General features: G+C 37.3%; 1 protein-coding gene across 5 annotated transcripts in view; it reads left to right on the plus strand.

Annotated features, from left to right (window-relative positions):
• The window catches only part of MAPRE2 (microtubule associated protein RP/EB family member 2), a 162451-nt gene that overhangs the window by 85822 nt on the left and 54194 nt on the right, over positions 1-22435 (plus strand). For 4 of the 5 annotated variants that reach the window (XM_003914295.5, XM_003914296.4, XM_003914294.4 and 1 more), the window contains one exon: positions 2481-2608. The exons of the other annotated variant lie outside the window; for it this stretch is intronic. In XM_003914295.5, coding sequence (XP_003914344.1) covers positions 2488-2608 — 121 coding nt within the window. In that variant the 5' untranslated portion in view covers positions 2481-2487. The remainder of the gene's footprint in view (positions 1-2480; positions 2609-22435) is intronic. 5 annotated transcript variants of the gene reach the window in all.

The raw sequence follows: 22435 nt of genomic DNA on the forward strand, positions 1-22435 counted from the left end.
CTGGTTTTAGATCTGAGGCAAGAAATATATAAGTTGGGCTTGGAACATATTGTCATATTGGAAAAGAAGAAGGTTATCAAAGACCACTAAGACTGTGTCAAAAGAACTGAGAAGCCAGCTTGAATAAGCTCTTGCAAGCTTTTATCAATAAAGGTATAATTGCAATGGATTGAAACATGTCAAATATGTTTAAGTCCGTGGATTCATAATTATACTTCAAAATATAAGAACAAAAACTTGGTTGGTCATGTTTGGGGAATATTAGGGAACTACTCATCACTTTGAAAACTGGCAAATAGAGAAAAAGAGTTAGGCACCTCTCCTGCCTTTCCTCGATGACCTGTATCTCAGGGTACCTCAGAGGGAATTTCTCTTTGTAGAATTATTCCAGCTAATAAATCAAGAATGAATAATAGAATATCACTTTGAAGTTTTAGTGAATTATTGGATCTAGGCAAATATCAGAGCTAACAATATCATGGAAGCGGGCAGTCAGAAATTATAGTTATATGCCTTCTGATGGAAGTTCAAAAATGCCATGAAATAGTCTGTGTGATGTAATTGTCATATACTGGCATAACCTTTGGCAGCTGATGGGCTTTTCTATTGGTTTCTTCTTCAGGCAGTAATGGAAAGCTTTTGCATTACCAGGCAGTGTATTGATGGCAGATTAGGTGTCAAAGCTCAGAGTTGTGCTAGATGGCATCAAATCCCCATCCCATTAGAACTTGAACAAGATCAAGGCTCTAGATGGAATTATCAGTCTATAGGGATGCAGAGGACAGAGGAACATTTTAAACCACAGCAGTGTGATACAATGAGAAAAATCCAGAATGTGGAAACTCCAGACAACCCAGTTCCTTCAACAACTTTTTTTTTTAATTGCAAGGAAAGATTAGAAATAGAGAAGAAACTTAATAAAGAAATTTAAAGAACATATCAAAGAATCATAATGTATGAACCTTGTATGAATCCAGATTCAAGCAATTTGAAGTTAAATTGGAATTATTATATATTGAAATGCATATTTGATGGAAGTAATTTCATTTTTAGGTGTGATAATATTGTGCTTTTTAAAAAAATTATTTTTCAGAGACACACTGAAACACTTATAGGTGAAATTATGTGATGATTGGCACTTACTCCAAAATAATCTGGCTTGTAGGCTAGGATGGGGTTGACATAAGGGGAGTTGATAGGAGTATAAATCAAACAAGATGGTCAAGTATTGATAATTCTTGAATCCAAGGGGTAAACCTAACTGGTTTTTTATTCTCTTTTCTCCCCTTTTGCATGTATTTGAAAGTTTCCAAAATAGAAATTAATACATAGCTATAATATATGCATATACATATATATAATATATCAATATGTATATATTCCACAAACTAGGTAAAATTGCAAATTTTCATCCAGGTTTAAATATTTTTTTTAAATTATACTTTAAGTTCTAGGTTACATGTGCACAACGTGCAGGTTTGTTACATATGTATACATGTGCCATGTTGGCATGCTGCACCCATCAACTCATCAGCACCCATCAACTCGTCATTTATATCAGGTATAACTCCCAGTGCCATCCCTCCCCACTCCCCACAATAGGCCCCGGTGTGTGATGTTCCCCTTCCCATGTCCAAGTGATCTCATTGTTCAGTTCCCACCTATGAGTGAGAACATGCGGTGTTTGGTTTTCTGTTCTTGCGATAGTTTGCTGAGAATGATGGTTTCCAGCTGCATCCATGTCCCTACAAAGGACACTAACTCATCCTTTTTTATGGCTGCATAGTATTCCATGGTGTATATGTGCCACATTTTCTTAATCCAGTCTGTCACTGATGGACATTTGGGTTGATTCCAAGTCTTTGCTATTGTGAATAGTGCCACAATAAACATACGTGTGCATGTGTCTTTATAGCAGCATGATTTATAATCCTTTGGGTATATACCCACTAATGGGATGGCTGGGTCATATGGTATTTCTAGTTCTAGATCCTTGAGGAAAATTTTCATCCAGGTTTAAATATTTTAAAAATAATCCTTTGTCACTACATACCTACTAGAATGGCCAAACCGCAAAACACTGACGTTTCCAAGTCTTTGTAGTGAGTGCTATGAAATAATGTATGAAGCTAACAGATTACTCTGGTGTATACTGCCACAAACGAGGTAACTTTTTAATATCACGCCTAGACCTACAGTCAAAAGGGAGACTCTAAATTGTGTTATAAATTAGGAATCTCAGAACCTGAAAAACATTTTATTTAATTGGAGAGATATAAAATGGTACTGCATGAAAAATATGTGAAATTTAATAATTTTAATGCAAATATGTAAAATAGAAAAAGAAGCTAAAGGGCTTAGCCAGAGCAGGACTTTTACGTCCCTGGAGTCCTGCCAGGATCTTGACCTTGAATAGGTATCTTTTGTGTTTCTGAGTTAATTTCCTTGTTGGTAAATAAACTTCTTTGGTTTTTTTCTAGTTGGGGAATGGCAGTCAATGTGTATTCTACCTCGATAACCCAAGAGACTATGAGCAGACATGACATCATTGCATGGGTTAATGACATAGTATCTTTAAACTACACAAAAGTGGAACAGCTTTGTTCAGGTAAGACATATTCTTTTAAGTGTTTACCTAAATGTTTACAGTCTGTCATGTGGAATGTGATTTTCTGAACCACAGCTGCTGTATTTTGGGTAGGAAAAGGTATATATTCTATTGGCAAGTAATCAAAGGGGGAAAAACTCAGATATAACTAAAGGACATATTGGGAAAAGTGTTTATGAGCATCCGGGAGCACAAGCAGAGCCACACGGACACGTATTGGAAAGATCTCTTGTTTGAGCTTTGTAATGCCTCTCACTGGCTCCTAGCCTCTTCTCTGTCATCCCGTCTGCCATCACACTTGCCTCCTGAAAACACCAGTTGGTTCTTACAACACTCCTCCTTTAAAACCTCCAGGGCTCCACATTGTCCTCATACAGGGTAAACTTCAAACTCTCTTCGTAGACTAATGAAGTCCTTATTAGTCTCCATTCCACCCTCCACATCTCTCTCCCTTATACCTCAGACCCACAAAATAATCTTTGTTCCCTAAAGACTCTTTCCCTTGTGTATCCCATAGCTTTTTTCATGGTTCCTTTGCTGAGGTCTTTCCCATTCTTTTCATTGGTGGGAAAATCTTGCTAACACTTTAAAATCTGGCTCACCTGCCACCTGCTCTGGGAAGCATTTCCCAGCCTCCCAGGCTCCGTGGTGTTCCCGAAACACTGTGCTCATCCTACAGAATGACACTTGCCACGCCGTGTTAGGATGTCTAACTCCTCCTAGCCCTGAAGGTGCTGAGAATCCCTGAGGACAGGACTGCATTTTGTTCTTTGGTGAATGCCTGTAGTTGCTTCTACTCGGTATGAGGTAGGTCTGCAAGGAATATATATTGAGTTAAACTTGTTTAAAAAATAATAATATTTGACTTCATTGAGAAAATAGGAGGATGTTTTAAAAAGCGTGCTGCTAGGCCGGGTGTTGGTGACTTACGCCTGTAATCCTAGCACTTTGGGAGGCCAAAATGGAAGGATCACTTGAGCCCAGAGTTCGAGGCTGTGGTGAGCTGTGACTGTGCCACTGCACAACAGCCTAGGTGACACAGTGAGACCCTGTCTCCAAAACAAAACAAAAAATATGCTGTTAGTAAATTAATCCATTCTTAGGTCTGAGTATTTATGAAAGAAATAAGCAGTCCTTCTTTGGAAACAGGGAATATTTCCTTCCAGTAAACAAATAGATAAGAGATTTCTTCTTTCCCTTTGGCTTCAACGTGAAAATGGTATTAGAAAATAGAAAATACCACTGAAATGTATTTGTGTGAAATTTCATGAGTCAGAATAGATATGAAGAAGTCAACATTGCTGTTTTTCCCAGAGGGTCAAGTAAAAAGATTTTATACAGTGCAGTTAGAATTTCAAAAGCCCCCAGTAGTCACTTTCAGATGTTGTCTGAGTCCAACGCCCACCAGTGTAAATATTCTCACTTCACCAGGTCTGGATTTAATCAGAATACTCCTAGAGAACTAACTTTGACTATGATTGACATCTCTTTCCCTGTGATCATTTTTCCCACGAGGAAGACGGTAAGGTTGGCCAGAACTTAGGCGTTGCCTCACCCACAAATCTATGCGTAGGTCTCAGACATGAAGTCTTGTGATTTATGAGGTCAGTAGTGGGTGCTAGCTAACCACTCCTTTGCCCTTCAATACAAGATGGAGAAAAGCTGACTTAGACTATGATGGTTATGTACCAGGCATATATATTGTTGATCTACTGAAGTGTCTCTAAAAGTTACTTTCGGAAACAACTTGTATTGCAGCTTATGCAACTTCAGATCTCTACATACCCAAATATTACTGTGCTGTACTTGCTGTGCATTCTTGAGCTCTCTAACATTTTATTTTTAACTTGCTGCCGAAAAAGAAACCAAAAACAGTTTCTGTTATTAGCAATCACTTTGTTGATAACGCATACCCCTTTGTATTGTAATTGTGAAATTGTCTATTTCTTCATGATGCCTAACGCATGGCTTTCCCTCAGAAATACTCATTTTGGAGATGAGTGAACTGCGATTTGCAACTGCTAAGGGGCAAAGACAAAAATGTGTATCTTACCCACAAAGTGGGTATGTGTGCATTTGGATAAGGGAAACAAGGTTGGTTATCAAGAAAAAGAGACATAGGAAGGAAGGGGATAAGGAAAAGGCTCCCAGAGAAAATCCCCAGGCATGAGTCTTAAATATTAAAGGAAACCATGAGGAACTTCCTATGCTGAAATACACTTGGAGAGTTTTTGGTAGCAAATGAAATAAGAGTAAATTGTAATTTTTAGATTCTGTAGTAAATGTATTTATAAGCAATATGCATAATCTTTGCAGATCTTTAAAATTTCTCATAAAGCAAATTCAACAAAATTTTAAGGGACGTTTGTAAAGGATTCATATATGGTTATCTTAAAGCATTTACAGCTTTTGTAGCTGCACTGCCATCAAGTGTGGCTTGATTTACAAACACAAAAAACCTGTAGAAGCAATTTTGATCACTATTTAACAGATACACATAATTACCATTAGAATAACTTACTGGTTGCCTAAAATTACAAGATTGATGGTTCAGAAGAATGAAGTAGATTTAAAGTTTCCTTTCTGCTCTGAAATATGTTTCTTGCTAGAAGAAAAAAAAAAAAAAGGAAGTTAATCTCCGTAATGGAGAGACAGGTCTTTTATTTTAGGTAGCAGTTTTCTCAAGGTATAAACTATAGACTCTGTGCTTTTATAATTTCCTGGGGAACCGCTGAAAGAAAGCAGATGACCTTCTAAATCAGTACCTCTGAGTGTAGCCTAGAAATCTGAGTTTAACAAGTACAAGTTTAAGTACTTCTGTGCCGCAGCCTAGAGCTTGCAGTACATTTTACCCTAAACCAATAAAAATGAGGTTAAATTATCCAAAACGTCCTTGGAAGTTTCCTTGTTTATAATTTAATCTGAGACTTTTGTCTTTAGCATTTAGCAGGAGGAAGCTATCTTTCTGTTTATTTATTTATGAAATTATTTATTTATACCCTTCGTTGTTCTAGAAAATATTTAAGGCAGCTAAGACAGTGCTATTAGGATAGGAACAAAGCCAAGTATTGTTGACTTAAGTGACTTATATTCCTCATACTTATGAGTAGTCAGATTTCTTAGGTAATATTTTTCTTCAATGTTTATTTTAATTTTTTTAGTTTACTGTGTGGGATTTTATTTTTGCAGTATGCCCAGGAAAAACATACACGAAATACTTTCTCATATTTAAAATGATTTAAAATTTCAACATCATTTCTTACTCTCTTTCCTGAAGACTTATGCTCCAATCCTGGTGGTTCCCAGTTTGAATTTCTTTCCTATTGCATTATTTCCTATTTCTGTTTTTAAAATTTTCCAGCTAAGAGATCTCCCTCCAGCTCGATATTAAAACTAACACCAGCTTTTCCTTAATTCATGAAGAGCTAAAAGATTGCCTCACATTGGTGTTGTGTTTTACTGAGTATTTTCTGCCTTTATGTAACATCTAATTTGTTTCCATGTAGGCATTTTTAAAAGCTTTTTAAAGGAAAGATGGTGTGAGAAAGTAGGACCCTTGGAAATATGTTTGTAGTAAGTTACAAAACAATGAAAGTGACTCACTGTTATCTCCTGTTTTTTTATCCTAAGAATATAACCTCATGAAAATTTTCTTTGAACCTCAAATCTGGGTCATATAATTATATGCATATCTGGTTTTCATTTATTTCTTGTGACAAACAACTTTTAAGTTTCAAGTACAAATGTGAGCTGTGTAAATGGAGAGTGGGCTATTAATGAATGTGAATACTACCCATAATAATTCAGCAATCTGTTGCTCACCTAAATCTATTTTGAAATGAATAATTGCAGATTTTCCATGGTGGAGTGAGAAGGTTGAACCACATGTAATATCAGATTGGTTCAGCTTATAAATATTTTATATTTTAATTCAATTGCTTTATAAAAGTTATAGGGCTTTGTGGGGGGTAATAGGGAATTTTTTTTATGTGTGTTAGTACTAGCTTAAACTAATTTACTAAATCTTTTATAAGGTAGTGATGAGGGTGAATGGACAGCATGGTGCTAAAAATCTCTAAAAGCTTTAGCAACTTTAGATACCTTAGTGGAGGTGATAGAAAAGAGGCGACTTAGAGGGGAAGAAAAGGAAATGGGGAGGGAGAAGTAGCATGGAGTGGGGGAAAGTGCGTCTTTTACTTCTTTTCCTCTCCCTCACTCCTCACCTCAAACCTCCTTTGAGACTTCTTTGTGACATTAATTTTCTGTGCCCTGATCTTCTGCCTTAGGCTAGAGCTAAGCAGCAAAGTCACTGGGTCTATTGCTGGGTCATCCTTGCTGCTTGGCAGACTGAGTACCTCCCTTGACTCCCATCCTCACAAGGCTGGTGCAGCCTGCCCTTTTCTCCCTGTGCACCTTCCCTCCCTCATCCCCACCCCTCCACTAGCTGAGCAGACACTTGCGTTGCGGCAAATGCTAGATACAGTCTTCATGTAGGGCTGGCACTGCCTGGACTGTCACTATATCCTGGACTGTCACTGTCTGTCACTGAGAGCTGTTATTTTCCTGAACATTTTAGTATTTTAATAAAATGTCATTTGAATTAAACCATTTTTAGATGGAAAATTGAGATATTTTCTTGACTTGCTTTAAAAACATGAAAGAGAAAATGATCAGGATTTGATTCAGTTTCAATTTGTGCTTCACTAGATTGGTGCAAGCTTTGTCTTGGATCAAGTCACTGGTATTTTGTTCTTCCAGGAGAGCTTCTGAATTTGGCAAATGATATTGCAGTCACATTTGCAGTTCTGGTTACGGGATGGCTGTGTGGAAGGAGCTGGTATTTAGAGTACACTCCGGGATTCACACAGGTGTAGCCATCAGATGGCCCTGGTGTAGGTCCCAGGACCTACCCTGATGGCCATCATTCCTGAGCCCAGCAGAGTGTTCTTTGTGACCATTTTTGGCCGCAGATTTGTGCCTGTTAAACAGGTTGATCCCAGCCTCATGTGTTGTCCCTGTGCCTCCTCTCCTCCATCCACAGAGACCTCTGTCAGGACAGGTTACTGATGAAATCAGCTCCGAGTCTAAATTTAGTAGGGCTTCTCTTACTGGCTGTCTGGTATTGAAACCAAGTAAGGATATTCTGTCAGTGTCTGTAAGCGTAAGAGTTTACTTAGCTTTATAAAATCATTGTTATTTGCTGTAAGAAAGTTAGATTATATTACTATCGTTAGGGAGATAATTGTAATATAATGAAATATTATTCATATTTGTGATACATTACATAGAGTCTTTTTGGGTTTTTTGATGAAGTTTTTTTCTCGAATTATTTGACTTGTGCTAATTTTAAAAGTTTATATGGTCTCAGCATATCAACTAATTGGAGAAGAAGGGGACAAAAAAAGTTGGATAATGGTGGGGAGGGGTCGAGCCTCATGTTCAGTTGCTCCAGGCGTAATATATGGTAATATACTCTATTGTCTCCACTAGTGCACTGGTTGAAAGGGAGTTTATTTTTGGAGCAGGATAGATAATACAGTAGGTTTTTTCCCCCTCAGAATTTGTTGATTTGTGTCTTGACACTTTGCTACTGAAGATAAACAGAAATTGATGTTTCTATTTTTCTTGGGGCTTTTTGTTTACTGTCTTTTGTAATGCTAAATACCATGATGGTGAAAAGTGTGTATGCATTCACCTTCATTTACTAGATTGCTCTATAATTTTTTTTTTTACACCTATGGATGATATATCTTTGAAAGCAACCAGCCACATCTTCGTTTATGTCCTTACTGCATTCAATTCTGATAATCAATTTAGTTTTATTTAACAGGCATATTTTGAGCCTTTCTTTGGGGTAGGCCCTGGAGACCCAGTGATAAATGAGACATAGTCATTGCCCTCAAAGAGCTCAGTACAGCAGAGTACTGTCTTACAAAAGACCAGAGACCACACTGTGGTAAGTGCTGGTTTGCAAGTGCTTTGAGCATACAAAGAAGGAAGTAAATGAAGGTAGGTAGGGACATAGGGAGTCAGTAGAGAGATTTACTCAGATCCTTTGGGAGTGGCTGGGTGCTTCTGGATGACTTAGAATGGTCATCGTTTGGGGAACACCTCAGAAATGCCCTCCTCCCTCTTGAGTCACATGGGGTGACAAGTGTGTATGTGGGATAATGTGTGGGGTACTTAGTTTCATCTACCCTGACAGACTTCCCAGGCTAGGGTGGCCTTTGTCTTATGACACAGGGACTCTAGTCAGTAAAATGCATGTGCTTTAGTAGGTACAGCCCTTAAGTACATGAAGCATATTGTCATCTCTAAAGAAATATAAAGGATTTTCTTGATGATCTCATCACATGAGTATGTGAGAATTGTTTTTATTCTACTTGTTTGAAGGAACTAGGCATGCATGTGGGATATTCTCAGGAAACCATAGAATCAGCCACTTATTTGGGAGGAATGCACCAGATCCTTTTTAAATATAAAGCCAAACCTCAGTGATAACTGCTTGGGTCTGTAATGGATAGATGTCATGTGACTGCATTAGTATTTATCACAGGAACAGACCTACAGATACATCCCTACATCCTATTGCCCATTTCTGCTGGAGCCTCTCCTGGTTAGTGACAAACACCATAAATGAGGGGAAATTAGAAAAACAGGCCTAGGGAACAATAGATCACCTGGAATGCCATTATTTTATTGAAGACTAACAATATATATACTGAAAAAAAAATGAAGGAACATGTGATCACAATTTATATAGTGCCTTAACAGGAATAAGCAAATCAGTGACATATTAGAAACAGGATTAATAATTGCCTCTGAGAAGTCTCAATAAATTCTCTCTCTCTGTCTCTCTCTCTGTCTCACACACACACATACTCTCTCTCTCACACTCCCACACACACACACACACACACACACACACACACACAGAGAGAGAGAGAGAATTTGTACAAAGCAATACCCTTTGTGGAAATCTCATATTTTTTTTCCCATATGTGGGAAAATTCCCAGATGTCTAGTTGAGTGCAGTCTTCGAGGTTCTTACTGAGTGTATCAATAATTCACAAACACTATTGTATCTACCCTACTATAGTAAGACCCTGCTGAGGTCTTACTGCCCCAAAACCATGAATAGGTAGGTGGTTATGAGGCTAGAGATGAAAACTGTTGTACCAAGGGATGGGTCATCCAAAGAAATCTAAGTTGGATACAGTTGATGAGAGTGATACTGACCGTAGTACTAAGGAGTCTCTAAAGCCTCATCATTGATTTCATTAACTTCGGTGGCTGGAGCCCTAACTCCATAGCCCCAGGGATCTTGGCAAAGGTTGTGAGAAACCTTGCTGGAGTCCAAGGACATGACAGGTTTTAAGACTCATTTATAATTCATAATTCTAATTACAGAAACCTTTAGAGCCCTTTCTCTTCTGATTTTGTCTCTGTTATATGATAAGTTGCTTTCTTTTAAAGTACATAATGATGTGCTTATTTTGAAATCTTTCACCAAGATCAGTAAAAACCAGTATCTTAACAAGAAAAAGATTTATCTTTCAACATATTGAAAGTAATTTTAATTTTTTAAAAATCCTGTCAATCACTTTATATGATGGATATGTTCCTTATAAAATATTATTTTGTATTTACTGTGCTACTTTTTCTTTTTCTTTTCTCCCTTTCAGTTTAAATTATCTAAAGACTTTAACAGGAAGAGTGTAAATTTGGGGAAAAATAGTCATTTCCTTTTATAAATGAATTTATGATTACTTAAGCACCTCATATGTTTATCTGAGGAAAGACTTAAGAATTAGAGAAACCCTCAAATGTTTTTCCACAGATAAACTGGAGGATCTTAGGAATGTGTTCATACCCTTTCTTGCCTGGTAGGAAGCCAAGGACCTCATTTTATTCTTTGGTTCCTTGTCCTTTGAATCTAAAACATGCATTTTGGAGATTCATGTTTTGTATCTGAAACAGTCCAATTCAAACCCATTCGTTTTTATAACTCTAATTATTTTAACTAGTTACATACTATATAGTTTTATACATTAGAGGTATAATGATGTCATAATGCCTCGGCTTTTGTTTCTCTCTCTCTGCCATTTTCAGTGTGTTTTTATATGTATTATTTCTTTGAATTCATATAACAACCCCATGAGGAAGAATAGGAATATTTTATTCCTATTTTATGAGGCTAAAAGCTCCAAGAAGCCATGTTCACAGCTGATAATGAGAATTGAGGTGTCCTTGGATCATAGCCCAGCACTCTCATGCTATATGTGTGGCAGCTGTGGATGCAACGAAGGGTTCACTGTGTGTTTGCCCATGTGGATGTGTTTCTGATTGTTTCCATATCCATTTAGCAGAAGTCCTTTAAGCATCTCCTCTAGGAAAAGAAGAAACATCTTTATCTCCATCCTTTACATTCTACTTGAAGAAATTAGACATATCTGGTAATTCTACTAATGATAAGGCTGTGTCCCAATGGTATCATCAAGAACTTTCTTACCAAAAGTAACGAGACAGAGACATTTGCTCCTAGTCTTATGAAATTCTTCCTTCTCCACCTACTCCAAGTAGAGTGGGGAAAGAGCCGCCTGTCCTCTCTGAATGTTTTCCTTGTTCCTTTTCTTCCTTAAACTTATTTCCCTCCAAGCAAGATAAGGTGGCTCTGAAATTTTGCCACCTGCCATGGAGGAACTTTACATCTCTCTCAGAATAATTCTTGGCCAGTGAAACAGCAACCAGGATGATGCCTCCTTAGACATTTGCACGTGCACATCTCTGCACTGTCTACATTTGAATCCCAAGAATATGGTCCTTTCCTTATTTTTATCCGAGGCTAGCTTTTGAGCAAGCTTGTACCTGAGAGGACTGCACATCCTTATTTCCTCCTTTCTATGCTATCGAGGAAATTACAACATCTCCTAGGATAATTTTCTTACAAGCTTCGTCCCCACAAAGGATTTACTTACCAAGTTATCACTGTTTTCCATGTATTTAATCCAGTTCAATAAACCTGTATTACAGTAGCCATGCTAAGAGGCTCCCTCAGTACTTCTTCAACCCCTTCTTTGATATGAAAAGTTGATGGTTTCTTAGTCTTATGTAAAAGGACTTACTAATGCAACATTCAAGAGTAGACACCGATTTCCCAGCCAGCTGTATCCCCTCCTTCCCATGTCTTGTTTCCCAACGCCAGCCGGATTGCAGCTCCTGAACTTGTTCCATAGAGACTTTCTAGATCTGCCAGTGGGTATGGTGGCAGACACTGTGCTAGTAAAGTAAAAAGATGAATTGAACACCATCCGCAGTCTTAAAGATTTACTCACCAGTCAGCCAGGAGAGATAACTCATTAAAATGCAAGTAAAATCCCTATTCGATTTCTGTATCCAGTATAGTGAAACAATTCTGTGTTGGAAACAGGAAAGCTTCATAGAGGAAGTGATGTTTTGACTAAGCTTTTAAGAATGAGAAGTTATTCAAGTATAAAAGAAGACAAAAGGACATTTTAGACAAAAAGTTTGATCAAGGCAGAAAGAAGTTGCAGTGTTTTGTGCATGTACATTGCATGTGTAAGACGTCTGTAACATATATTAAAATTCAAGGCAGCAAAAGAGGGACAGTAATGCTTTAAGTAATAAGTGCTGTATTCAAAGAAAGGAAAGATTATTTCCATCTAGAAAAGCTTTTTGTCTTACCCTTGTTTGGGTCTTTGGCCAAACAGTCATTCAAATTTAATGGATGGTCAATAAATATTTATGAAGTTGAATTGAATTGAAATGCTATTCAAACTAGGATTTTAATATGGATAGGATTCAGACAGAGAAGAAGATGGTGATTTTGAGGAAAGTTACCATTTAGATATCATTTGGATGTTCTGCACATTGCTTTATTTATTCCTGCATTCAGCAGACATTTATTGAGTACCTACAGTGTGTCAGGTGGTGAATTAGGATTGGAGGATACACCCCTATACAAAAAACAACACAGATCATATCCAGTTAGGACCTATCCCTTCATTACCAAAGTTCTCCTTGACAGCTCTATTCAGAGAGAGCAAGTTCCTTTTTCTCAACTTACCTGAGTATGAAGCAAAGGCAGAGAAAGTCCCCCAGAGAAAGGTAGACGTCTAGCCTGTCCCGCCATCATTCAGTGTAGGACACTAATGGGCAGTCTGTACATGGCAACATCTGAAATATTAGCAGGCATCTGGTTTCTACACAGTTAAGATAATCAAGCCAAACATCTCCAAATTCTCCTGCTCTTCAAAAGAAAACTTTTTTTCTAACCAGTTTTTTTCTGAATTGTGTTTTTAAATTTCTAGTTTCTCCGACATGTAGACAGTATTAAAAAGGAGTGTCAGAAATCACTGTCAAATGTTTGGGCATGTCAGAATTGCATACCTGGAAACAGAATAATGAAATTGCTTGGCAACTCGTAAAGTCACCATCGTTTTTCAGATTGGGTTCTTTTTCCACCCTGAAACCATTACGTAATTCTGACAAATAGCAAATTACCTCTTTGTCCCCTCCCTCCCAAGGGTGTGTTCTTACCCAAATATTTAATACTCACAAGCTTTTTATGACCAAATTATTTGACATGAGAAGCATATAAATGTGAAACTAATGCCAGTCCTGTTTCCTGCAGTTTCTCTTCGCATTCTGTGTGAGGAGGATCGTTCTCCATTTTCATTTCTTCTAGATTACATTTCTGTGACAGCTCATGGAAGAACTCTAGAAAACTGTGGAAGGAGCTAAATTTTAATGAAAACATGTACATCAACTTTAAAATTGCACAGAATGGTGTTAAAATCCACTATTTAAAAAACGCACAGAAATCCTTTCTTGCCTCTTTTCTTTCCAAAACTTATTCCGTTCTTTTATTTCTACTGTGGTCATATGATTGAATCCCTGAAGTAAATACTGTATATTCTTCATACTGATTTGGGATCCTTCTAATACTAGAGTGTACCTAGAAAGCAAAGTATATTTTGGGATTAACCTGGGAAATATAAAGAAAGCAACTCACAAAGAACAATGTTCTGTTAGGTATCACAGTCTGCATGAATGTTATGTGGTGCCTGAATGTGAGTTCCTCTGTAATTGCTGGAGGCTTCCTTTGGTGCCACACCTGGCCTTCTGGGCTTTCTCTGGACAGGACTTTTCTCAGGGAGCTGCGGGGGAAGGAGCACCCTCCTCTGGAAAGTGGTAATAGGGGATATTATTGGTGTAGGTGAAAGCTAGTGGACTGGATTGGGGAGAGTGGCCATACGTATGGAGTTCTCACCTGCAAGTCTTGGGGAGAGGGTGAAATGGCTGAGATCTGGGGAAGAATCCAGGGATAGTGACCTCAGCCACAAAATGAGCAGCTTGAGAAAGTGGCACGTTGTGTAGACGTGGACTGTGGGTTTGCGCTGGTCCACTCATACCAGTGTATTTTACCTTATACTAAAAGCCTCTCTGGGGGCTACCATACATAGAGTTCATGTAGTGGCCTGGCCTGTATAACTGTTGATAGTATGATATGGGTAATGGTTCTGTAGAAATTCTCTGAGAAAGTGGGGAAAGTGATCAGCTTTAGGTTTCTTACTTGTAATTTAATTTGACCTAAAAGTACAAATGGTCTGAAAATTAGAACTTAAAAGTGGCATTCTCTGAAGACGTTTGTGTCCAGAAATCAGCATTGGTTTGCCTACCAAATTAGTTAAGCTGCTTCTTTTCCTGGCGTTTAAAGCCTTGAGCAGTCTAGCTGCATTCCACCTTTCCAACATTTATCCCCACAGCCTCCCTACCCATAACCTACATTTCCTCAAACACACCTTTCACTTATATGCCCTGATTCCCCTGTCTTTGCTTAGAGTATCTCCTTTGAAATTCATATCAAATGCCACTTTCCCCTATTCTTCCTGGTCACCTTCAACAAAATGTGAGCTCTCTCTCTTTTCAATGTTCAAACCTTTACAAAGCCTTAGGCTCATTGAGTACTTGTTTTAAGTCTTCAGCATTAGGAGTTAAGCTCCCTGAGGACTGAAGTGATCATGCAAGTTTGGCTTGACTTTTTCTGTTTGATAATGCTGATTACTCTTTGTTGGTTTTTTATTGGGCAGACTTTGAACTAACTGTATGGCCTAGATACTAATATTTATGTCGGCCATACAGTTTAGCACTTATAGTTGTTTTGTATTTTTGCTGTTTTTCCATGTGTGTTTCTCCAGACTCTCAAGACTAAGTCACTTGGTTCTTATTAAGACTAAGGTCATATTCCTCAATAAGTATTTGCTGGTTTGTTTTACATTGTTAAATAAACAAAGTGACATCTCTCCATGCCACCTACAGATGGGCATTTCTTTAGAGGTGACCCGTAACTACAAAAATTAGATAAGATCTCATATCTTTTCAGAGTCTTACCTTCTACTCAAGCTCTTCTTAAGTCTTACTTAAATTTAACTCTTACCTTAAATTTGACCGTACATACTTAATCAATACTTTAAAAAAAACACACCTTTTTGTCCATTAAAATAGAAAGGTAATACAAGTGTGTGAGAATACGTGAGTGCACATGTGAAGAAGCTGTATCGCATGATATTACAGCTTTATGAAAGTTTCTGTTTTCATGACCCTAATGAGAAAACTGACTTCTTCAGAATGGGTTTCATATATAACTTTCGAACTTGTTTTTCATTTGTAATAAAGGCTTTTTATGTCCCCTTTGCTCCTCTATCTGGAATGCCAAATTCTAACTTTAGCTCCACTCTCAGACGCTAGCCTTTGAAACATCTCACTGCCAGTTTCAGTATCAGCCTCTGTGGAAGCCAGTGACATTTTGTTCTGCACACCATTCCTGCCCTGTGCTCCCAGTGCCTCTCCTACTTCTTCCTTCTTGACTTGTCTGGAGAAGCCAAATCATATTTTACCAAGCCAGACACCTTTTTTTGGTAGAATTTGATGAGCACATTATCCTACAAGAAATCACTGGTGTTAGAATCTAGCTATGAAACCGAGCACTGGCCCCTGGACCATTAATCAGCAGATGAAAAGCAATCTTTGAAACCAATGAGATACTTTACTTGCCAGTTTAAACATTCTTTCAGTTGTCTGAATCTTTTTCTGTATCATTAAGACACGTTTGAAGTTTTGTATTTTTTTCTTAAAGCTTTAAACTACCAGTTTATCTTTACAAGTTATAGGGTCATTATGATTTCGTTGAATAAAACAGCTGTAAATAGTCCAGTTCCACTTCAGTTTTCTTTTCAATGTTCTAGTTTTCAAAACAGATTTATAAGAGTTAATTTCTTTGTAAGTTGTTTTTGCAAATACCATTATCAGCTCCCTTGTGTGTATTGTATATTTCAATCTGTTATAATCTCTATTTTTCTAAAATTTACTTCTTAATAAAAATATTGATACCTAAATCTTAAGGGCTATTTGGTATATAGGTTTTTACTCCACTGACATTTCCTTTTGAAAGATAGAAGAAAATATTCTCTATTCTTTCATGATGTTTCTATGAAGAAGCACTTTTAAAATCAATTTGTTACAGTAATATTAATACCTAATCAATTTACTCTACAGCAGGCCTAACATTTAATGTAGTTCTGCAGGCTTCTTAATAAAATTCAGATTTAAACATAACATTACTTTTTGGTGAAACCCTGTCTCTACTAAAAATACAAAAAGTATTATTGGTTCTTGTTGAAAGCAGGTTATAAACAGAGGATACTGGCACCTTTAACTGCAGTTTGGTGCAGCCTTATAAGATTCTTAAGAAGGTTTTAAGATGATGTCAATTAATGAAAAACTGAGGGCATTTATCAGATAAAAGACCACATGGTTTGACAAGGCCTTTTAATTTATCTGCTGATACTCTTAAAAATCTACCTCTCTGCCTGAATAATCATTGCTAGCTTATTTCTTTTCCTGTACAAGAAAAGAGATGAAAATGTCATTTGACAGTTTATTCTGTGTGTTCAAGGGAAAAGATGGGGTGCTTTTCAGCACTCTCTTCAGTTCACCTAAGCCACCGCTGTGTCTGCAGGAGTCGAAATCTTCCTGCTGGCTATTACTCCTTTTCCTCTACATGGGATCAGTTTGAAAGCTGCTTGTCTTTGGACTTATTTGCAATAGGAATAAAAAGTTTCTGGCAATGCCAGGTAGTGGAGAGAAGCAGGAAGCTCATCTGAGGACCATGGGAATTCAAAGGAGCAATCTCGGTTGAAACCAGATTTCTGAACTCTTGATCTTTATTTTTGCATTTGTGGCTCAGGGCAGGTGAGGTAAACAGTGTCCAAAGTTCCCCTTAACAGAGTGAAATAATACTGTGGTAGCTGGAGCTATCAAGCTACTCCTCCTCATGCCAGGAATGTGAAGGATGGCTATGAAAACAACAAAAAGCCACTACTAATTTAATCAGATTTTTGTTAGATTAGAACCATACACTTGAACTTTGGGATTTTAAATTCCTTTAAAATGTTAATCTTTCAAAGCATTATTTCACAATTGCCGTTAAACTCCTTACACCATGTATTTCTGTAGGTAGAGAGATTTCTACGACGTGCTGGAAATATGTAACCTTGTATTTTGCAGCCTCACTTTCTTCTTTAGTAAAGCCCTGATTTCCCAAAAGGGAGTGCTTCCTTCAGCACGAGGTTTGGGCTTAGGTAATAGTTGCAGTTCTGCAGGAACATCATTTCAAGGAATGATGAGCTGAATGCCAAAATAAAGCTGGGATGATTTTATGATTATTGTGTATGAAGGAGATTTTTCATTGCTAATATTCAACTGTTGGACAGAAAATATGGCTATGTTACTGAGTTTGTAAATGTCAGGATCCCAAAGAAAAGTACATGGAAGATAGAGTCACCAGAACAGAATCTGGAAAGAGTGTGTGTGCCCCCAGGAATATTCCACCAGAGGCGGCAGTGTTATTAGTAAGTCTCCTCTTACGTTAACTATGACAAGCGCCAGTGATGGCTAGAAGCAAGAGCGCTGGCAAACATTTTAGTCATATGAAGATGAGCATCATTGTCTCCTAATTAGCAGAAATATCAAGTATCCCTTAAAAGAGAACTTGGTGACAGACTGAGAATTAGAAAATCATCTAATTTTAGAACTCAGAGATCAGGCCAACACTGACGTTTTGCAGATAAGAATACTGTAGGCTTAGCAGGGTGTGATGAAATGTCACAGTTCATTCAAGATGGGAAGGTTCAGATCCAAAGGCCAACATAGTTTTCTCTTCCCGCCTCCCATTCTTTGTTGATATTAGCTTGAGATAGTACGCTTTTTTACAAATCATTTACCTGTAATGATTCAGATCATGAAGAGTGTGATCACATGGATGTGTCCAGTTAATTGAGGTTGTTGTGCTTTTCTTCTATCCCTTCATTAGTACCAAATAAGATTATGGAAAGTGAAAAGTTGTAACTAAATCCCTCAGTGATATAGGCATCTCTGTAGATAGTTCCTTGGCCTGTGAGGAAGTCAGATGGGCAATTTGAGTGGCTGTTTGTGGCGGAACCCCGTCTGGCTTGATGTGTTTTCCACAGATTGTGTTGCATTTCTGGAAAAATGCTGTGAGACTTTTTTTGACAGCAGTAAGATATATACATACATGTACATATGAGATTCATATATAGATATGTGTCTCAAATATATGGGCGATCAATAAGATTATATATAGAGATGATGTTTATTTTTATATACACATTGTATATATGTAAAATGAAATTCTTATGAGTATATATACTGAAATGGAAAGTCGTGACATTGGAGCAGATTAATGATCTATCAAGCCCAAGATTCTACTGTAAGTAGGAAAGATATAGCTGATACTCCTAACACCAGTCCAAAAAATTTATGTTCTCTTGCATTTTCCTTTTAGAATCTATCTATAAAAATTTCTAAAACTTGATCTATAAAAATTTCCAAACGCTCTTTGAACCTTTTAATTTTTACATATAATTTCCTAAAAGCAGCATAGAAAAAAGGAATGTTTTTCTTAAAAAAAAAAAAAAAAAAATTGAAGTTCAGATCAGAATTTAAATTCCACTCTGCAGTTTCTTAGCTGGGTGACTTTCCGAGCCTTGTTCCCATACCTGTAAAACATGGGAATGAGAATAAAAATCCTTACCTCTTAAGGATACTATGGGATTCAGAATGTTTAACATACATATGAAAGCACTAACAGATTTTACACAAATGTGGGTGTTTTTATGTCTTACATTTCTTGCATAATATATTCCATAAATTTATTATTAGGGTAATATTTCCTCTTATCTTAAAATTTCCACTTTAAAAATGTTCCTTTTTTCTGATATTACCCTATGGTTGAAGTCCTAGGATCTGGTGAAAGTGAGATTGTCTTATGCTTTTCATGATTTTATAGAGTTAAATCATACACTCCTGAATCCTTTGAGTATGAATGTTCATTTTTGAGCTCTGCCATCTTCGTACAGCCTCCCAGCTGTTCATTTTTTATTCCTGTCCCCACACTTGTCAGCTTCATTATGTCACTTTTGATGTATAACAACTGAAACCAATCTTAGGGCTGTAGGGGTACAGACAGTGTAGAAAGAATCGTTTTTTTATTCCCCCCTACTTATTTCCAGATCATTTCAGAATCTTGTAGACCTTCATAACTGCAGCAGCACCTTGAGCTTATGGGCTCAATATCCCATCATAATTAACCTCTTGGTAAGCACAACATCCTACAATTTGGGTTGTGTTACTTGAACGTGTTACCCTATGCTTAGCCTTTTAAAGCTTATCTTTTACTTTTCTGCAGACTTGGTCTCTCAGGTGATTCTTATTTTATTTGAGTGGCTTTAAATTTTTTTATTTATACCTCATCAATTCTTAAAAGAATTTTTAGCAACTCTTCTCATAATATCTCTTTGGGGAGTTTGGCAACATAAGAATTTTACTGTTTACCAGCCCTTGTTGTGGTTCAACTACTATGCAGATCTTCATTCATTAGCCAGATACTTATTGAAACCCACTTATGCCAGGTACTGTATTAAGTGTTTAGATACATAAGGGACCAAGACAAATAAGGCACAAGTATTCTTGAAACCTATATTGCAGTGAGGGAAAAAATAAGACACAAACTCTCTTAGTGTGTTTTAGGCTGCTATAACAGAATACTTCAAACTGGGTAATTTATAATGAACAGATATTTATTGTCTTCTGCTTCTGGAGGCTAAGAAGTCCAAGCTCAGGGGACCAGCATCTGGCAAGGGTCCTCATGCTGCATCATTCCACGGCAGAAATGCAAGAGAGAATAGGGGAGAGAACAGGAGCCAAATTTTCCCTTTTATAATGAATCGGCTTTCCCAAGAATGGCATTCATCCATTCAGGAGGGCCGAGCCCTCATGGACTGCTTACCTCTTAGTGGTCCCACCACCTCTTAATACCATCACAATGGCAAATAAACTTCAACATGCATTTTGGAGGGGATGTTAATGAGTTAATACAATGCCAACATAAGAGTTAATAAAATAAAACAGGATGAGGTGAAAAAGAGTGACTAGAAGGCTACTTCATATGGCATGGTAAGGGAGGACCTCTCTGAGGAGATGACATATAAGCCTTCATCTGAATGTCACAAAGGTCACCATGTGAAGTTCTAGATGAAACTGTGTGTAAAGGTCCTAATTCAGGAGCAAATCTAAAGTGTTCTAGGAACAGCAAGGAAGCCAGCATGAAGGGAGCTTCCTAAAAGGAAGTTAGACAAGGGAGAAATAGACAGAGGCCTGATAACAGGGTATTTTAAGCCAGGGAAAGAATTTGGATTTTATGATGGTTTCATAGAAAACCACTGTGATATTCTTAGCAGGAGAGGGATGTGATCTGAATAATGGTAACCTTGACATAATGAGATAAAAGTGGGTTTATTCAAAATGTACATCACATTATTGCAAGGGTAGTTAAATGGCACAAAAGTCTGTATATCTGTTGATGAGGAACATTCTGATTTGTGGCTGAGTAAGACTTCCAGGACACTGGCAATGATTCCTGAATTTTCCAGTTTGTTGACTGGAAACATTAATTTTATCTGATTAAAGAAGAAAAGAAGAAAATACAGAATTTCAAGAGCAAGAGAGGTGGTCAACAAGACCAGATACTATTAAGAGGTTGAGTAAGATACAGAAAGAAAAACAGTTGTTTGATTTGATAGCAGAGAAGCTTTTGATAACCTTGACCAGAACATGGTGAGATTGGAAGACAATTGAATTTGTACTAAATTGAATTGGATGTCAGATGAAACAATGAAAACAGGGACAATTTGAAGTTTTACTGTGAAGAGGAGGAGATAAATGGTACAATAGCTCAAGGATGATGTGGGATCAAGAAGCTTTGGTTTTATTTTGTCAAAGTTGAATGATACTGGAGGGATTTAGGAATAACACATATGCAGGAAGAATTTTGCATTGCAGGAGAGAATGAGGATAGCAGCAGGAATGACTCAATGAGTAAGAGGAGAGTTGACCTTTAATAGTAACTATGCAGCTTCTGAAAGAAAGTGTAGGTGTAAATCGTCATGACCTTGGATTATGCAGTGGTTTTTGGTTTTAACAACAAAAGCACAAGTAACAAAAGAATAGCTAAATTGGATTTTATTAAAATATAAAACATTTGTGCTTCAAATGATACCATCAAGAAAGTGAAAAAACAGTCCACAGAATGGGAGAAAATATTTACGAATCATAGATCTGATGAGGAAATTATATCTAGAATATAGATTCTTACAACTCAACAAAAAAGCAACCCAATTAATAAATAAGCAAAGCATGTGCTTAGACATTCCTCCAAAGAAGATATACAAATGACTAAAAAGCACAAAGGAAAGATGCTCTATGTCATTAGTCATTAGGGAAATCAAAGCAAAACCACAGTGACATACCACTTCACATCCATTAGAGTGGTTAGAATCAAAATGACTGACAAGTGATGACGAAGATGTGGAGCTCTCGTCTGTTGCTGGTAGAAATATAAAATAGTACACCTGCTTTGGAAAACAGTTTGATAGTTTTCCAAATTGTTAAACAGAGGTACCACATGACCCAGCAATTCCACTCCTAGGTATATTGCCAAGAGAATTGAAGACATTTCCATGCAAAAATTTGTACACAACTGTTCATAGCATCATTATTCAAAATAGTCCAAAAGTAAAAACAATCTAGATGTTCATTAATGAATGGATCAGTAAAATGTGGTAATTCATAAAATGGAATATTATTTGCTGTAAAGAAAGAAAGAAAGTTCTGATACATGGAACAACATGGATAAACCTTGAGATTTTGCTGAATGAAAGAAACCAGACACAAAGGCTGCATGTTACATGATTCCATTTATATGAACTGTCCAGAATAGTCAGATCCATATAGATTAGTGGTTGCCAGGGCCTGGAGGGAGGAGAGATCATAGAGAGCGACTGCTAATGAGTAAGAAGGGTTTTTTGGGGCAGTAATAAATATCTTCTGGAATTAAATAGTGGTGATAGATGTACAATTCTGCAAGTATGTTAAAAACCACTGAATTTCACATTTCAAAAGGTTGAACTTTAGGGTATATGAATTGTATTCTGGCTTTACTAGGATAAGATCTGAAACACGACAAGGATGTCCTTTTTAACCACTTCTATTCAACATTGTTCTGAAAGTTCTAGCCAGAGTGATTAGACAGGGGAAAGAAATGAAAGGCATCCAAATTAGAAAGGAAGAACTCAGGGCCGGGCAGGGTGTCTCACACCTGTAATCCCAGCAGTTGGGGAGTCCAGGGCAGGCAGATCACCTGAGGTCAGGAGTTTGAGACCAGCCTGG

Source organism: Papio anubis, chromosome 19, assembly GCF_008728515.1.
Source record: "Papio anubis isolate 15944 chromosome 19, Panubis1.0, whole genome shotgun sequence".
In the NCBI taxonomy this organism is placed as follows: Eukaryota; Metazoa; Chordata; class Mammalia; order Primates; family Cercopithecidae; genus Papio; species Papio anubis.